At 36.8% G+C, this 19018-nt stretch overlaps 2 protein-coding genes across 2 annotated transcripts; one reads left to right on the top strand and one right to left on the bottom strand.

Annotated features, from left to right (window-relative positions):
- Positions 1 to 3008: 3008 nt before the first annotated feature.
- On the top strand, positions 3009 to 12795 carry LOC110691569. The gene is made up of 11 exons (XM_021868508.1): positions 3009 to 5165; positions 5305 to 5544; positions 7100 to 7229; positions 7792 to 7944; positions 8044 to 8243; positions 8461 to 8524; positions 9294 to 9500; positions 9944 to 10164; positions 10816 to 10894; positions 11105 to 11248; positions 11959 to 12795. The coding sequence occupies exons 1-11, from the start codon at positions 3259 to 3261 to the stop codon at positions 12136 to 12138; spliced, it is 3525 nt and encodes a 1174-aa protein (XP_021724200.1). The 5' UTR covers positions 3009 to 3258; the 3' UTR covers positions 12139 to 12795.
- Positions 12796 to 14837: 2042 nt separating this feature from the next.
- On the bottom strand, positions 14838 to 16718 carry LOC110691617. Its single transcript, XM_021868573.1, has 4 exons — positions 16352 to 16718; positions 16109 to 16281; positions 15873 to 16016; positions 14838 to 15581 (listed from the first exon to the last, which is right to left on the bottom strand). Exons 1-4 carry the CDS (start codon positions 16716 to 16718, stop codon positions 14838 to 14840), a joined length of 1428 nt encoding a protein of 475 aa, XP_021724265.1.
- Positions 16719 to 19018: the final 2300 nt, after the last annotated feature.

The raw sequence follows: 19018 nt of genomic DNA, 5'->3' as shown, positions 1-19018 counted from the left end.
CCTATTTTATTTTATCACGTGTGGATTACAAACTAACCTTTGTATAACCTTGCTTACTGGTATTATATTGAACCGAGCTTTTCACTTCTGCTATCAAACATAGAGGAATAATAGGTGCTATCTATATCAAGAAAATAAAAATAAATGTTACACCTCTAACAAGTATATACATTTCAAGTTTAATAAAAGGCTAAGTTCACCAATAATAACTAATCACCCTTGTAAACTAATATGGAAATAAATAAGATCAAACTTTAATCAAACTCTAAATATTAGAATAATATCCCTAGTATGTACTATGAAGGATAATACATATAACAAAGTCCATAATAAAACACAATGAATCGATGGGATAACAAATTAGCCGAAGTAATAAAACATGCAACTCTACCATTCAACTAGCACATTAGCTTAGAAAACAACGAGTCGTGAAAGTTTTCCATCTCACTAGTTCACAAAATCTAACTCACCCAGCCCACATAGCAGGACAAAATTTAATAATAACAATTTATTATGCAAAGTAGAGGGGCACATAATAATAAATACAGTATATTAGGTAGACAATTAACTAGACAAGTTAGAATTAAAGCCAAACTAACATAACTCTGAGTGGAGTACTTCCCTGATTTTGAGCACGTTTAACACAGCATTGTGCCTTCGTTCTCAATTGATGTATGGCGCCTATAACAAGGATTTTGACGAGTTTGATGACACAATGTCCACCAAAAATCAGCGAGCTAACAAAAGCTTCGGCCGAAAGAATACTATACGCTTGTTGTTGTACAATACAAGTAGGAAATAATTCCTCCATAATTGGTGACAAATTCAATATTTAATTTCGACATTACTTCATTGAGATAAATGCAGTCACCATGTTCTTTATTCAAATAAATAAATAAAAATTTCTCAATCCTTAGGATAAATAAATATGAATCCCACCAAAAACAATATCAAAGCAAGTGGGCTTCTTTATTTAATTAATGATTAGCTGACAAAACAAGGGTTTTTGGTCGACACTTGGCACCAGCAAAGATAGATCAATGATGATGCAAATTCTAAAAGCTTTTAAAGATTGTATTAATTGCATAATATGCCGATTTATGTAAACGAGCCCTCATTAGCACGAGATCAAGCCCATTGAGACTTCGTCAATCATGTGGCCAAAGGAAAAAAAAATTCTTCAAATTGGATTCTAATTTAATCAATGGTTTAGAGATTTGGTGCTGATAACGTGTTATAAAATTAAAGAGAAAGAGGAGAAATTAGGGAGAATATATCAGTCTATCTTATTCCATAGAGCGGGGATATATATATACATACAATATAACTAGGGTTTGCTTAGATAACAATAAACCCTATTTCTAGAACATTCTGAAATGATAAAGGAGGATAATGAATATCCATACAATATTTCATAACAGAATTAAATTTATTGATCATTAAAATTTTAAATTGCGCGATAAAAGAAACAGATCAAGTAAAAAAGAAAAGAGGAAGTAATATTCAAAAATTATTGTTAGTTTTTTTCAAACAGATAATTTTTAGTTTTTTTTTTATATAATTTAAATTTTAATTATTCAAGATTCGTTATTTATACCTATGTTGCAAAATTCTTGAATCTTATTCGTCACTTTTGCTTAGGTGGTGAGCAAAATTTTTAATTCTAAAATAAATTATTATTCTAAATTATCATTGGTCAAAATAATACCTTTTCTTATGTGGCGCCGCGAATGCTTTTGAAAAATGCCTATTTTATTTGTGTATATATTAGATTATACAATCCACAAGAAAATAATAATACTAAATTCAAATAAATTGCACTATAATAAATTTTAATGATGATTATGAAATTATCTGCTAATATAATAAAATTAAGAGCATGGTAACACGATTTCATAGATTTTATTTTTTTAAAATAAAAAAAAACCCAGAAATTTTTGGTACTAAAAAAAACCTAAAAACTTATTGGTACTAAAAAAACCAGAAAAAAAGGGTAAATCATAATTTCAGTCAATTTATTTAAGAAGTAAAAATAAAAAATAAAATCCCAGAAAGAGAAAGAAGAACATGGATAATTACTGTAATAAATTACTATAAAACTTACAAGAAAATAATTAATTCATACAAATACCAAGATTGACGATAATATTATCAAACCCATCACAATGAGAAAAATTAAAAAACAGGGTAACACATAATGTTGTTCATATAGCACTACATTAAGTAGAAAATAATTGTTGAATGCAGAAATCATACCACGATTAAAGATGATATTGTCATACCCATCAGATTGAGAATTGGTAATCGACCCTTCATTGATAGAATCACCATTTGTACCATATTTCAAAAACTTTTTGAACTGAGTAATAAAAAATACTACTGCCATTAATGCCATGGCTAGAAGAGAGAGAAAGTGATGGGTAAAATGGGTTTTAGCACGACTTGGATAAAGCGTGTTATGTGTTGTATCTCCATTGTGTCTTTCTCTTTTAAGGTGAATGAGGATGTTTCGGGTGATGTGGTGCCTTCTCGGGGTCTTCGACAAGGAGACCCTTAATGTTTCAACCGTCCAAGGAAGAAAATGAGTTATGGTTACCACAATTTGTTTAATGGCGGCAATCCTTTTTATGTTATGATGCTAGCTGTAATAACAATCTAATGGAGTCTGTAACCCATGAAATAATCATAAGATAATACTCCATCCGTCCCAAAAAGAACGACCCATTTGGGTTGATTACGCGGGTATTAAGGAAGTTAAGTAAAAAGAAGTAAAAATAAGTAAAAGTGTATTGGAAAAATAAATTTACATGGGGTTTGTAAAAAAAATAGAGAGAGAAAATAATAAAATAACATGGAAAATCAAACTTTTATATGGGGAAACTAATTTTGCACAAATATTGTTGCAAATTGGTGGTGTTTTAATGCAAATGAGTCATTCTTTTTGGGACAAAATTTTGACCAAATAGGTCGTTTTTTTTTAGGTAAAAAGACTCCCTCCGTCCCTTGGAAGCTCTAACGTCATACACTTGATTCAAATTCAAGAGAAAGAAGTTCAAAAGAATCAATCAATCATCAACAACAACAACACGAAAAGCAAAACCAAACCTTCTCTCCATTTTCCACTCTTCCCTCTTCGCCTCCTTCCCTTCTCTTTCTCTTTCCTCCTTAAAAACCCCCCAAATCCCCTTTTCCCCAAATCCCTAATTTCTCTCCATAAACCCTAATTTTCAATTGTATGCCGCATTTCCGCCGGAAATCATGCCTCCTCCGGCGGTTTCGGTAGATTCCCGACCTCCCTCGGATTTCAATTTCAATTCCCAAAATGGTCCCACCATTGCCGGAGCTCAAGCTACTGCTTCAGCTACAACTGCAACCCATTTTAGTAACGGTTGTAGCTTCAATACTGGGTCTTCCTCTTCTTCTTCTACTTCATATACAGCTGTGGGCCGGGTTTCTTCGTCGGCCCGGCCCAAACCCGGGCTTGTTAAGCAGAGGAAGAGCTCGAAACCGTCTTCGGGTTTGTCGGAACCCGGTTCCGGGATCAACCCTTTCCGATCAGTAAGTTCCCTAAATGCTGATACTTCAGATTGTTCTAATTCTAATAGTAATAGTAATAGTAGTAGTTTTGTTGGTCAGTTTCAAAATGTGGGTTTTGTTTTCGGGGTTTCGAATTCGAATACGAAAACAAATGATATTTATAGTAATAAATTTAATTTTGATAGTAATGTAGCAGCAGAAGCATCAATTTTTGGGTTTAGAGATAGTAATTTGAATAAGAAAGAATTTAGCTTTTGTGAGAATAAGGAAAATAAAGATAATTATTGCTCAGATGGTGTTGCATTTAGCTTTAGTGCCAGTGCCAATGATCAAATTGGTGGTAATGCTGTAAAAAAGGGTGAAATTGGTGCGGAACTATTGAATGAGTTGCAGAAATTGAAAATTGAGAAGGAAAGATGTGATACTGAAGACAATGTTTCTCATAAATTGAATAATTTGGATGCAACAAAAGGTGGGGATCAGCCTTTTGTGTTTAAGACTGGTGGGGAAAGTTTGGATGCGTGTGGTGAAGGTTCTGTGCCATTGAAAAGTGATGTGAATGCTAAGAATTTGAATGGAAATGGGGAGGGTGTTTGTGAGGGTAAGATGGGTGCCTTTGGGTCTAGAAATTTCGATGAAAGTGCCTTCGTGTTTGGAAGCATTGGGAACTTCGCTAAGATGGGGGGTTCTAGCTCTCAATCATCTGGTTTTCCAGCTGAAAATGGAGCAAGAGTAAATGAAGATGTGCTTTCTTCGTCATTCTCTTTTTCAAGCTTAGAAGCTGAAACATGTAATGCAAAACATGAGGTACACTCGTCCTCGAGTGAGAGGAAGGTGGAGTCAAGTTCTTCAGGTTTGCCTGAGGGATTTGGTGTGTCTTTCTCAGAGTTTGAATTACCACAAGATGCCCCATTATCCTTCTCAGCTAATTTTACTAGTGGGTTAGGTAGAAAGGCAGAGTCTTATCTAAAGACTAGAGGTTTGAAAGACAAAAATTTGAGGAAAACGAAGGGAAAATCAAAGCAGTCAAAACCCACTAAGCTGCACCCTGTACAAACCCCGCTATCTAGTGAAGGTGCTAGTGCTACTCAAGGCCAAGAAGCATCTGAATGTTATTCACCCATGGACTTTTCCCCTTATGAGGACACTAATTCGAATAATGATGTGCCGATTAGTAGCCATCATGAAACTTGTCAAACTAAGGTAACAGCTGAAAAACCATTTGCTGTGCACACAGAATCAGAACTGCATGATTCTAGTACTGACACCAGATCTAAAATTAATGGCTATGGGGGTAATGAGGTCCAGTTTTCTATCAGTTCTGACAAAGCTAGTAGACATGCAGCCAAGTTTACATTCACTACATCAACTGCTGCTCAGGATCATGTTTCATCTTTGAAGCGCTCACAGAGGAAGAAGTACCGTATGAAACCTGTTTCTATAACTGGTAGTGCATCTAGGGTCCGAGGTTCTTCCTTGGATGGTACTCCTCTTCTCAGTAAGTTGCAGGGTGCTGGTGGAAACTTCTTTTCCTCAAGCAAGGATAAGCGTGAAACTGAAGCTGGTGAAGAGCATGAGTCTGAAGCATATAGTGGTGCCGAAAAAGCTTGTGAGAAGTGGCGAAGGAGGTATATATTTTTTGTGCGTGAAGGCTAATTATTTGAGGACTTCCCTTCGTTTGGAAACATGGTTATCTTTTTTTATTACTACTAGTATTTTTTTCCCTTTGGTAATTGCAGCTTTTGATTATTTAAATCTTTTCTTCAGGGGAAATGAAGCCTATGAAAAGGGGGAGCTCTCTAAAGCTGAGGAATTCTATACATGGGGGGTGAATTGCATCCCACCGGGAGATGCATCTGATGCTGCCTTCAGACCTCTTGTGCGTTGTTACAGTAACCGTGCTGCAACAAGGATGGCTCTTGGTAGGGTAAGAGAGGCCATACAAGATTGCAATATGGCGGTTAAGCTTGATGCTTCTTTCCATAGAGCACAAATAAGAGCTGGAAAGTAAGTTTATCTGTTTCAAATTTAGACTTTTATAGTTCTTCTTCTTCCTGCCTGGAACTGTGATTGAATGCGTTTCCTAATTGTTCTTTGCTGTGATCCTTAGATGTACTGTACTAGTCTTCCATATAGTATAAGAACACCAAGTATGGGTCTAGCCACTTGCAGGTTTAGGAGTGTCAGTATGTAATTATGTATGCAACCTTAGCTCTTATTAGCTTGGACCAAGTTTGGGGATCTTCCTGAGATTAATATAGATGATAATATGTTGTAGTTAACACCTATATCCGTTTTTTTTCCCCTTCATTAACCATCATTAATTATGACTGATCATAGCATTTTGCTATAAAATAACATAGCTTTGGACAGATCCAAAGATGAATGGTAGAAATTAAAGCAACAAAAGGATGTTTGATAAATAAATCTCTGGAAAACAGCAATAAAAGGATCATTCAAACTTTTGAGAGGCTTGATTCTCTCCCATTTATTCCAAACTCCAAAGTCCTCATCAATCATCACTATAAATCCTATCTCTCTAATTAACTCTCATTTATAGTGATTTTCCTAACTAGCTTATTACCCAAGCCCCTAGATCATAATGCAACTACCAAAATTCCCCCTCCCTCTATTGTCAGTTCATAGCATACTTTTCCTTTTTGTTGCTGTAGCAAGTAACTATTGCCTAAAATGCTGTGTTCTAGGTATTAGGTAATAAGTATTTGATTGCTTAACTGAAAAATTCATGTTTTTCAGTAAAGATAAACCTTGCTTACTTGGTGTTCATAACAACTTTTATCAGGTTTTTGTTGTCATATGTTGGTGACTCCAATACGTGATTCTTTACCATTACCATAAATTTCCCTGTCAAAATTTACTCCTGTTTTTTTAATTCTTGATTAAAAATTGTCTTTTCGATTATCTGTTGTCTATTGCTGCAAACAATTTTGCTACATTTAAACCCAGTTTGTTGCACTTGCGTAAGCATTATTCTCCTCAATTTTTCTATGAATGCTAGTATTTTTACGGTTTACATGTAATGAGTAACGAATATACCATTTGCAACCAAGAGGTGTTGCCCCAGGTCATATCTTTTACCTGTCTGCTTCTGTGTCCCATAGCTGGTCATTGTACAGTTATTCTGTTTATCTGTACTGTAACTCTATTTTATCGTAAATGTAAATTGTAGCTGTTGAAGTCCTTGGCTTTCCAAGGAAAATTTATAATTCACTTACACCATGAATGCAAATTTCTGCTTCTGATAGTCATCATAAATTGCATAATTAAATCGACTCGTGCAACAGCGTAACTTGTGCAGAATTTCCTTAGGCTAGTTGCCATGCGCTTTAAAAGGTTTTATATAATTGTGATCGAACTTATCTCTGTAATACTCTAGCTTAAAAATGCTTTTGCTTTTAATTTAGAGCCTTGGCCCAAGATTAACCTTAGCCCTCACTTTCTATCCCATACTTCAGTAGGGTCTCGAATTTTGGTGTTTACTGATGGACTGGCTGCATTTGCAAATTATCACAATGTCATTTCAATTTTTCTTCTGTCTCAGCTGTTATCTTCTGCTGGGAGAGGTAGAGGAAGCCATGCAATGCTTTGGCAAATACATGGGCGATAGTAATGTTATTTGTCTGGACAGAAAAGTTGTTATTTCAGCATCTGATGGGATTCAAAAGTCTCAGGTAGATATATTAACTTTTCATGCTAAAGACTTCTCTCACTTTTGTCTGCTTATTAAATTTATTATGCATCTAGCAATTTTGGTGTGAGAAAATCGACACATGGGCATATTTTTCTGTGCAGATTTTCTTATTTTTTTTAACACTCTACACTCCAAACAACTGAAATAAGAATTCAATTATTTCCCTTTGGCCTTCAGATATTACATCTGTTGAGTAGGTGAGCAAAGTTTTTGACACTAGGTTGCCTGTATTAAAAAGCCAAACATGAAATCTATGTAAAATTATAAATTAGCACAAATTTCCATTGTAAGTAATGTTGTAGTGACATACATAGTATAAAGGTTTTGAAAGAACAAAAAATGGCTTAACTCATAAAAGAAAGTATTTGGAATTAAGTGTCAGTGTGTTCTCAATAGTTCCATTGCCTCTTCATCTTGCGTGTATGTAAAGAAAGATTCTATAGTTTCTTTCTCCTCGAGTGCCCCTTTGTTAAAAATAGTGTCATATTTTTGCACTATTTATATCTCCAGCTGACTTGATTCCCACCTGTATTGATTTGCAGAAAGTGATTGAGTGCACCAGGCGTTCTGCTGAACTTTTAAAACTCAAGACTTCTGAAGCTGCTTCTGATGCCTTGCAACATATTGCTGAAGCATTGGCAATAAGTATAAACTCTGAAAAACTACTTGAAATGAAAGCTCAGGCACTTTGCATGGTATGTGATGCAACTTTTACATCTTTTCCAGTTCATGGTGTATGGAACGAATCTGGAGGCCTTAGTTTAACCATATGCTATTTCCTGTTTTGTTTCCAGCTATCTAGGCATGAGGAGGCAATAGCACTATGCCAGAAAACACTTGATTTTGCTGAAAAGAACTTTAGAACTACAACTTCTATAAATTCCAAGGTTGATGGCTCTTCAAATGAAAGTCTATGGAGATACCGTACCTTATCAAAGTGCCAATTTCATCTTGGAAACCTTGAGGTGGCCCTTGATCTTCTGGAGAAGCATGTGTAAGTCAAATATACATTTTCACCATCTAGATAATCACACATCCTATCTTTAACAACTCTTTGGACGCTCAATTTAACGCAGCAGCTTCTCTCTCTCTCTCTCTCTTTTTTTTCTCTCATTTTTTTAATTATTGGGGCACTTCTCCTCCCTTTGTTATTCCTAGTACATTTTAGATGTTAAAATTCTCTGCTATACTTATATTTTGTATCGGTTCAGGAACAAATCACAGGGAGCGTCAGACCCATTAGCTCTCACTGTTCATGAGCTGCTAAAGCAGAAGGTACGCTTGTAGACAGTGGTACTCTCTTTATGATTGTAATATTGTGCCCATTTGTCATTATAAGTTTAATTGAGTATTTGGAAGTTGGCGTGGATTTTTTGATTGGTGTGTGATGAGAAATTTCCATCCTGCATGACTGCTGTCTTCAGGTAACAGAACATTTTCGAGCTGTTGTAAATTATTAGCGTAATCAATGGTATCATCAAATATAAGCTACTGTTTCATATATTATACTTTACGACATACCTTCTTGGCACACACTTTGAGGAAGAGATTAAGCAATGTAAATGGGTAAATTATATGAAATACTTTATACACGTAGCTACTAACCCTTCTTTAATTTTGGTGTTCAAATTATTTTGATAAAGCCGCTCGTTTATTTACTCAATTCAACTCCTAAAATAGCCTGTCAAGAAGTTGTGTTGCATTTAAAACAAAACAAGTCTATGCTTATGTATATATGTATATGCACTATGCATACTTCAGGTGCATATTCTTCTATATAAAGAAAGAAAGGAGAAACATTGTTTCTTTACTATTTTCTGTCTTTTGCTTCTGCGGTCTGCTCATCCTTGAAGCAATGACAAATTCTATATAATCTTCATAATTCTTTCTTCTGCCTTTGATTTTGAGCTTCCTTGTCCTTGATATCTCTTAGTAATTTCAATTTCTTTTTTTGCAACTATATCTTCTCTGTACTATGTAATGTGTTGTGAATTGTCCTTGATCTTTAATCTATCGTCAATTCATCATGCTTCTTTTTCTGCAGAGTGCTGGTAATACTGCATTTCACTCTGGAAAACATGCAGAGGCTATTGAACATTATACCTCGGCTATATTGAGTGGTATGGAAGCCCGCCCATTTGCAGCAATCTGCTTTTGCAATCGTGCTGCTGCACACCAAGCTTTGGGCCAAATCCCTGACGCAATATCAGATTGCAGCTTAGCGATTGCCCTTGATGAAAACTATGCCAAGGTCTGAATTAATGCTGCTGTTTTTTTACTTTTTTGTTACACGCACACGCACACGCACACACCACTTTCATTTTTATTTACTTGCAACATAGCCTTGTAGCACGCTCTTTGAGGTCGAGATTATATAATGTAAACGAACAAATTAATCAAAATTAGTTTTTTACACATGGAACCTAACCCTTCCTTAATTCTGGTGCTAAAATGATCTGATAAAATAGTTTGTTCACCTTCACTAATCACCTCCTAAAATGTGTGCCTAAAGGCTGTGTTGCAAGTAAAAGAAAATGTAGGAAGTATATCAGGTGCATATTCTTCTGTAGAGTAGTTCCCAGAATTTGTGACCATTGCCTTTATGTAACTATCTAGTCTAACTAAATTTGCAGACCATTCACTTCCCTAATTGAATTTCTACTGTTTCATAACTCCTTGTTTTCTGTCCTTCAGGCAGTTTCTAGAAGAGCAACTTTGCATGAAATGATTAGAGACTACAAACAAGCTGCTGCTGATCTCCAGAGACTTTTGCCCCTTCATCAGAAGCAATCTGCGGAAAAATCAAAACAATCTGGTTCTGGAAATGGGAAGGAGTTAAGGCAATTACAGCAGCGGCTTTACCTGATGGAGGAAGAAGCAAAAAGAGATACCCCATTGGACCTTTACCTTATTTTGTGAGTAACTGATTTTAAGCTCCTCTATTTGGGGTGTGGTTGAGATGGGGTATAGAATTGTTTCATTAACTAATGATTCGTAATGGCCTCAAATTACTGCAAACTTTTTGTTTTTGAAGAAAAATTGCTGCTAGTGCTTACACAAAATAACAGGATTTTGGAGAGGGAAAGATTGATTTTTGATTGCAAAAGTTATAGCTTTTTACAAACTAGTAGCTTTAGGCTACCACTCTCCTAGTTAGTCTCCAACTTTTATCTCACCCATTACCTCCCTAATCCTTTCTCATTCTCTCTAATTATGTACATGGTTTCAATCCCTAGGATGATTCTTCAAACCTATGTTACTTGGACTCGGATGAAGTGTCAAATTAGACACGGGTGTCCAAGCATCGGACTCGTCCATTTTCTTGGAAAAAGTTGTGTTTTTAGTTAAAAATGAAGTGTCCAAGTGTCGGTGTCCGACACGTGTCGTGTCGACACGGACACGTGAGGTAAATGAAAGAGTCCGAGTAACATAGCTTCAAACATAATTGCTAGATAAAAGCAACACGTAACATGTTGCTTTTGCCAGTCAAATTCTCTGTCTCAGTTGACAAAATTGTTTTTGCATCTTGTTGCCCATTCTGTCTCAATTGTTAATTTCAATTCCAGGGGAGTTAAAAAATCTGATACAGTTTCTGAAATCAAGAAGGCTTACAGGAAGGCAGCACTTAGACATCACCCTGACAAGGTACAGCAATTTCTGCTTGTTTGATTCTGTTGTTATGAACCTGGGAATTTTGTATATGAAAAAAGCATGTATTTGGTATGTTAAACGAGTCTATTCTTGTATAGCTAATCCTGGCCTTAGCATCTTTCACTTGATCGATGAGATACTACTTAACCAATGAGATACTATTCAATGAAAATGTTGGCTTACTGATATCCTGAATGCATGCAGGCTGCTCAGTCCCTAGTAAAAAGTGGTGAAGTTGGAGAAGAAGGGCGTCACTGGAAGGACATTGCAGATTTGGTTCATAAGGATTCAGATAGACTGTTTAAAATGATTGGTGAGGCATATGCTGTGCTATCAGATCCAACAAAGGTAATTCTGGTTTTATCTTAATAATCCCTCCAGTTTTGAGTTCTGACGACCTAGCATGTGGTATTTCATGTATTTTAAAAAATAGAATACGAAATTTTACATCAAATTCAGTAACAATTGTTTGGGCTTAAATTGTTTATGCATGTCAAATTAGAATATATTGTTATTTATAATGATTAGATTTACCTCGACGCGATGAGATCGATGAATGAAATTTTTGGGATAATAACTAATTTTGTGATGATATCTAAGAGTGTAAATCTTCAGAAAAGTAGTGTTCCATCACGGAGTCAACATTTTATTTATCCTGGTTTTTGTTTCTACTTTTTCTCTTATCTTTGGGCCACATACTAATTGTTAACTTAAACTGGGATTGGGGGGGGGGGGGAGTAATATTTATCATTGTTCAGAAATTTGTTTATCTTTAATCATGAAATCAATAAGTAACCCAAAAACTGTCTCATTTTATATACATCCCAAATCGATAAGGAACTAAGGATAGAGATTTCAGATTTGTGCCTTGGAGCCAATGTTACACAACACTAAATGCTTGACATCCCTTGGTCACAAGACCTAAAATTGGTTCGACCAATCGATGCAATTTCATTATATGTTGTTTGCATATTTACTATTCTTCTCTAGGCTAGCATGTAATTGCCCTTCAGTGGTTCAGCCTCTCAAACGACCTCTTTTCTTTTTTCATATTTCAGCGTGAAGAGTATGATGATGAAGAGGATATGAGAAAAGCGCTCAAGGAGAACAGTAATATTAGAACTAATTCTAGGAGATACTCTGAGCATTATAGTCAAGGCTATCCATTTGAGAGGAGTAGCAGCAGGCGCTATTGGCAAGATAGTTATAAAACTTACACCCACTCATATAGAAGATAGCCATGATATGGCATGTGGACTAATTGAGCTTTTCGACCGAGGATGGAGAGCTGGTTTTTTCTTTGGCACTCTCCAAGAATTTCAATGTGGTTTTCTGGTTGGCAACTAGAGGTCTGCTGGTCAGTGGGAAAAGAGCATGAGAATGTAACGTGCTATGAAAGATTCAAAAGTCTTCATATTGCAAGTTGGAGGTAAGTAAGTGACACTGACCTTCGTCAGGTTTGGTTCGTGGCCCCACGTGCTTTTGGGGTTTGGTTCATCTTGTTTATGGAAGCTCAAGCTCGCATTGGTATGGTTGTAGAACTTGAGCAAATAAATAAACATGGTCTGTCATTGGAAAGTTAACATAGAAGCAAAGCAGATGGTTGGCTGAGGTATTTTTATCACGAAGACCAAGGGCATCTCAATTTCAAGAAAACGAAATGTGCAAAGACATTCAAGGCGGTAGTTTTGGTCGAGATAGGGAATAAAGCTGTGACTCTGTGAGCCTGCTGTGCCAATTGTTTGCTGGTATAGAATTTAAGCATGTAAAATGTGCATCTTTGATGTGAGTTTTACATATGTATTAATGTAACCCACGTCTTTGATGTGTACTGAGGGATACATTTCTATCGTATTCGCCATACATAGTTATTGGAGAATCAAAATTTATGCAAATCAAGTAAGATACTCGAAAGTGTAGTTTACTAATTTGTTAACCAATTTTTATTCTCAACCTACATAAAATAAAATGTATATTTCATTGAAACTTATAAAATGTATAGAATGAAGGAAAAATTGTAAATATTATGACCTTTTAGCAATCCGCTCAAAATATAACAACCTTTGAATTAGGAAATTTTAGAAAATAACACCTAAAAAACGCAAAAAAAATTTTTTAACACCACAAATTTTCAAAGTTTTATTATAACACCACTTAAAAAAAATAATTTTTGGTTTCACCACCTAAATGGTTAAGACGTTAGAGAAACTGTTTGTTGGGCCCACTCCAACGACTATTTTGTTCAAACTCTTCTATATAGTTTCGATATCCTTCAAACGCATTCAACTGATGATTTGTTTACACAAAATTAGGGCTCAAATTTTGCAATCAACAATCAAACTTAGCAAACTGTTTGATTTAATCATCAAGTTTCGGTGGGAGGAAGATTTGAATTCAGGTAATTGCGTCAATAGGATTGCAGAAAACCCTAATTTTTTCGAGGTTTGTTAAATGTTACGAAAATCAGTCCATGTTGTTGAACTAGTGCATAATTCAGTTCGCATGTGTAAGTAATTATATAATTCGTACTTATTTCATGAAGTATATGTGTTAATTGTCATGGTAATTGCGAAAAATTAAAGTTAGGGTTCATCGGAAAACTGAATTGGGGGTTTTGATTTTTAGGACTGATTGTTTAATTTCCTTGGCTCATTTGTTGGGGTTTATCATAGTATGAATGGTTTATCTTATTGTGGATGGCATATTGATGCAGATGTCTTTCATAAGTTCCTCTCCTTCAACAAAGAAGAAGTGCAAGTGTGGTGTACCCTTTGCGAAGCTCACAAGTTGGACAAGGGAGAAACCAGGTCGAAAGTTTAGAACTTGCAAGTTCTATGATCCTGTAACTGAGAGCAGGGGTTGCAAAGCATTTGAATGGATTGATGAACCTGATGGGACAGCCTGGCAAACTGAGGTGATCAACAATTTGTTGTTAGACAAGAAGTTGAACTTGGTGGACAGATGAGGTGTTTGCTCAATGAAGTGGACAACCTGAATATGAAATGCAAGGCTTTGAATTCAGATAGGAAGAAGATGAATAGAGAGATGCATGGGAGAAATGGATCATTAGAGCACCCTTTTTTGTGTGTTGCTTTTGGGATTACTGTAGTCATGTTAGTCATGGTTATTATTGGGGGGTTTGTAATGTTTAAAATGTAATGTGTCCAATGGAATGAATAATAGTAGTAATGCTTGTGTAATGCTTTAATAGTGGCATAGAACCACTTTTGCAATGTAATGCAAACAATATTTTGGTTGGAATCAATAAAACAAGTATTTTAGTAAACTTGTAATTGCATTAACACCAAATATGAACCACAGTATTAGTTGATCAAAATAAGATTACTAGAAGCCTAACACCAAAAGTATGAGTTCAAAAAACAACCTCTAACTGTTATACTTAGGCTACTACATGCTAATGTTCAAATAAACAACCTAAAAGTCTAGTCTAGTTTAGAAACTGGAAACAACTACAGGCTCAGGCTCATTGAGTCAAATCTGCTTCTTTGAAAGTCTTCGGCTTGGATCTCCTTGTCTGCACTCCAGCATTCTGCACTGTTTCTCTGTTTATGGTTTCAGGTTGACTGAAGGATGGGGTGGTATGCTGGTTGGACTTTGGAGGGGCTTTCCTCTTGCTGAGTGGCTCAAAGCCTGGTTGCTCTTGGGGAAAAGTCTTATTCCCAACGTTGTTTGGACCAGCCCCTACTGCACTCTGTGGATAGCACAAAAAAAAAAAGTTAATTACAACACTTAGTATATGCTTTAAAAAATCAAACAAAAATGAACAAGTGCCAAACAATACATTAGCTGCTTTAATCTCACTCTTCTTCCTCTACTCTACAACCCATGGTGAGTTTAAACGTGGTCTCCCTGCAGCTTTTTCCTCAGTTAGTTCTGGTATAGTAGGAAGCTTACAAGTCTTGGCATAGTGTCCAAGTCAACCACAATTTCTGCACTGGTTTTTCCTTTTCTGTCCACCCTGTTGCCCCCTTGATGCAGAAGTACCCTCACCAGGTTCCAACTTTCTTTTCTTCAACTTAGGCCTCCCAGGCTGCACCTTGATGGCTTGTGGATGAGGCTCCCTCATGTTTACTCTGTCCCAGTGCTTTGGCCCTGGCATGGGTTGAATTGCAAGCTCATATGCTGCTCTATAGGTGGCCATACTGTAATAGGGGTGGACATATTGCTCAACATCAGCTCTTTGATCCATTATGCATGCAAAGGCATGAATACATGGGAGGCCTGTCAACTGCCAATGGTTGCAGGAACAACTCCTATTTCCCAAGTCAACTAGAACCTGGTCATCCTTTAGTTGCATTTCATAAGTGTTATCTCTTGCAGCTTGAATAATGCAATTCCTAGACACATAGCTCATCCTTTGAAAGAGTTTATGAGCATATGGAGTCAAGTTGGTTGTGATTACCTTGGAATCCTCCCACTTCTCATTGTTTCTACTCATCATGTACCTCCTCATCCATTCCATTTGGGTGAGGATAGGTTTGTCTCTGGCATCTCTAAAAACTGCATTGAAAGTCTCACACATGTTGTTTAGCAACATGTTGGACCTGCAGTTCTCACTAAATGCATGTCTGCACCAGTGCACAGTGGGGATTTTGTTCAAGTAATCAAAAGCCTCCTCATCAAGCTCCTTAATCTGCTGCATTGGTATTTCAAATTCAAGCTACACAAACAAAATAGGAACATAGACCTAGTCAACTACTTAAATTTGTACATCATAATTCAAGCTAGACATAAATCAAGCTACACATACATCACTCCAAAATAAATCAAGCTACACATACATTAGTAGCACAAATTAAAAAAGAAAAGTACCCAAAAAAAATAGAGGATAAAACCTACTATCCAACCCACTTCTTGTTCTACACATAACAAAACCACAACCACCTTTCATACTATTAGCTACACCATTTCATACATAAGTTGTTCAAAACAGTGTAAAGAACAGACTTACTTGTGTTGTTGCTCTTGCAGCATTCCAAAATAACTCCTTGAAAACAGATCCAGTGAACTTCAGTTTGAAGCTTGCCCAAATATGCCTAACACATAATCTAGTTTCTGCTTCTGGCACAACTTGAGAAAATGCTTCTACCAGTCCCTATTTAACACAATCCAAACACATGTGTCTTACTCTAAACAATTAATGATAGGACAACAACATAATCAATTCAAAAAACAAGAGCATTATACCTTTTGCCTGTCTGACATGAAGGTGAAACCTGACCCATATGCACTCCCAAGGGTCTGCATCAGTGATTCTAGGAACCAAATCCATGTTCCCTTGTTTTCAGCCTCACATGTTGCCCAAGCAATAGGGTAAATTTTGTTGTTCCCATCTTTGGACACAGCTACTAAAATCTTCCCTGGATAAGCACCTTTCAAGTGGCAGCCATCCACCCCAATGTATGATTGGCCAACAACCCCTCAAGAAACCATCTTTCAAAGACCTTAAACACACAAACATTCTCAAAAACAGGGGAGCCTCAGGCTGCTCAATCCCATCTACAACCACATTACAACCATAACTAGGGTTGTGTTTCATTAGGGCTTTGCCATAGTCCCAGACCCTTGCATACTGCTCTCTTGCACTTCCAAAAATTATCAACTTAGCTCTACATCTAGCCATCCAAGCTCTAAAATAAGTAACTTGAACCCCTAGGTCCTGAAGTACCCTATCCCTGATCTTCTTAACCTTCCAAGTTGGGTTGCTTCTGAAATCTTCAAGGTACCTCTCAGCAATGTACTCTGCAGTGACCTTCTTATTCTCCCTGCTTCTCACACAGTTGTGCTTTAACCTCATGCTTTTAATTTGTCAAGTCTGTTGTCTAACTAACTTCCTAGCATGAATCTTGAAGTTGCACCTTACTCCACCCTTGCATATACACATAGGCATCCTACTTGTCTTTGTGTCAAACTTACAGCCACATCTGTGCCTACACTGAATAGTAATCCTACTACTGTCATTGTGTAAAAAGTAGTATCCATACCTATTCTCTATGGCATGTACTCTAAGAGCTCTCCTCAACACTACAACACTATTGAACTTCAGTCTATTAACAAGAACAATAGCTTTAGTGAAGTCAGTTTTCTCATCAAACCAAGGACTTTTGTCCTCTTCATCTGATGAACCATCCAAACTCCTTAGCTCATCTGATTCTCCCTCAAGCTCTTCTTGCAGTTGAACCTCACTGACATCTAAGTTAGTTCTCAGTCAAAGTTGCCCTAGGATCCTTTACAATCCCTTATCATATACATCAAACTTATTCCCAAGACTTTTTGTTACCTTCTGGAATATCTCTTTAGAATTCTGTATAAACCACCTTTCATCCCCACTATCATACTCCTCCTCACCAGGCTCCTAAGTTATGTCAATTTCACCCCTGTTAGTAGAAGAATAGCCTTCCTCACTCCCAAATTCATTGACCTCATTGATTTCATCAGATCAAACACCAGTCCCTTAGCTACAGATTTGTTTCTCCCCTTCCCCTTATCCAACACCTTCCCACTGCCAGAATCCCTGTTAACCTTAACTTTACCTTTCCCCTTATCTAACAGCTTCCCCCTACTAGAAACCCTCTCACTCTTTAAAGGAACCCCTTCATTATTTCCTATCCCCTTACCCTTCTCATTTGTAGATCTAGGTTTAGGATTCTCTATTAAAATCACATCAGGATTAGTTTTGTGCAGTCTTGGGCTCTTCCTAGCTGGAATAGGTCCTGTAATTTTCTTCCTTTTTCCCTCAGCCTTTTTTGGAGTGGATTGGGTCTCATGTATGAGCCTTAATGTCTCATCTGCAGTCACAAAGACTTCCACATACCCTTCCCCATTCACTGACTCTAACAACCCCTTCACTTCCTCCTCATTTACTAGCTCCCTCCTCCCTATGTTAAAGGTCCTCCCTCTTTGTTTATACCACAGTCTGTAGTTTGGAGGTACATGAACATTAAAATACACAAACCCATGCACAGCTGTTTCCTTCAAATAATGGACATCTATCTTGTCCACTACCACATCCCTTCTCCAATAACATAACCCCTCACACCAGCAAAGCAAATTTTTGGTGTTGGACATGTAGGAGTTTATAGGTACTACGCAACGGAAAAACATGAATCATATTCACACAGTACCTAATCCCAAGATCTAATGCATAACACATAAAGAACATATAATCGTACCTTTGAAGCGAGATTCCACGTGCGATCGAGCAAGAACATTGGGAGATAAAGAACCTCAAGTGTGATTCCTCTACTTGGTCCACGGGCACAGATTAAGACCTCCACTAATGCTAGTTAGTTGCAATTGAACCCTTCAATTGACCTTCTATGGAGAAGTGCGAGCAACGATTCACCACGAACCACCACACACGCCACCAAGGTGGTCGGCCGTACGGACGAGGGGAGGAGAGAGAAAACCGTGAGTTAGAGAGAGGAATTAGGGTTTTGGGATTGGTTTCCTTGATGTCAAAATACACTATGTTGTTTCAAAGAATACTACAAGAAGGGGGGTTGAATTGTAGTATGAGAGATTAGCTAAGCTTTTTACGGAATTAAAATTAAGTTAGCTAAAGGAACTGAAAGATTAACTAAAGGAACTAAAGAATGCAAGAGAGATTTTATGTGGAAAACTCCTTGGCCCTAACAAGGAGAAAAACCACGACCACTTGGGATTTTGGGAAAAGAATCTTCACTATAATAGGGCAAATTATCCTATTACAAGCTAAAGACTCAAACTCAAGTTCCTCTATGAACTTAAGACCCTGAGGAACAAGTCACCCAGCTTGTTACTCTTCTCTTCTCTTTCTCTCTTCTCACTTCTCTGTTCTCTGTTCTCTTTCTCTTCTCTTCCTCACTTCTCTTTCTTAAACACAAACGTTCACTCGAACTTCCCCATTCCCCAAATTACAACTCGAAAGATAAACAAACTCTAGTATAAGAACATTAAGAAAACTCTAATGAACTTGTGTGGAATTGACACTTGACTCGATTTGAAGCTTGAAAACTTATGTGAGCAAGGGTGAGTTTTTTCAACAGAAATTAATGGCTATTTATAGATCAATAAACGCTTTGGAAAATTCTCTTTGTGCAGAAATTCCATTACGCC

This window comes from Chenopodium quinoa, unplaced genomic scaffold, assembly GCF_001683475.1.
Source record: "Chenopodium quinoa cultivar QQ74 unplaced genomic scaffold, ASM168347v1, whole genome shotgun sequence".
Taxonomy (NCBI): Eukaryota; Viridiplantae; Streptophyta; class Magnoliopsida; order Caryophyllales; family Amaranthaceae; genus Chenopodium; species Chenopodium quinoa.
This window is presented reverse-complemented; position numbering and strand designations above follow the sequence as displayed.

Excerpts from the sequence above, each read along its gene's own strand:
- LOC110691569 (XM_021868508.1), top strand. The coding sequence starts at position 3,259 with ATGCCTCCTCCGGCGGTTTCGGTAGATTCCCGACCTCCCTCGGATTTC. Across the intron at positions 5,166-5,304 it reads TGTGAGAAGTGGCGAAGGAG|GGGAAATGAAGCCTATGAAA; the intron begins GTATATATTTTT and ends TCTTTTCTTCAG. Across the intron at positions 10,895-11,104 it reads TTAGACATCACCCTGACAAG|GCTGCTCAGTCCCTAGTAAA; the intron begins GTACAGCAATTT and ends GAATGCATGCAG.
- LOC110691617 (XM_021868573.1), bottom strand. The coding sequence starts at position 16,718 with ATGAGGTTAAAGCACAACTGTGTGAGAAGCAGGGAGAATAAGAAGGTC. Across the intron at positions 16,282-16,351 it reads TTTAAGGTCTTTGAAAGATG|GGAAGATTTTAGTAGCTGTG; the intron begins GTTTCTTGAGGG and ends GTGCTTATCCAG. Across the intron at positions 15,582-15,872 it reads CTGCAAGAGCAACAACACAA|CTTGAATTTGAAATACCAAT; the intron begins GTAAGTCTGTTC and ends TTGTTTGTGTAG.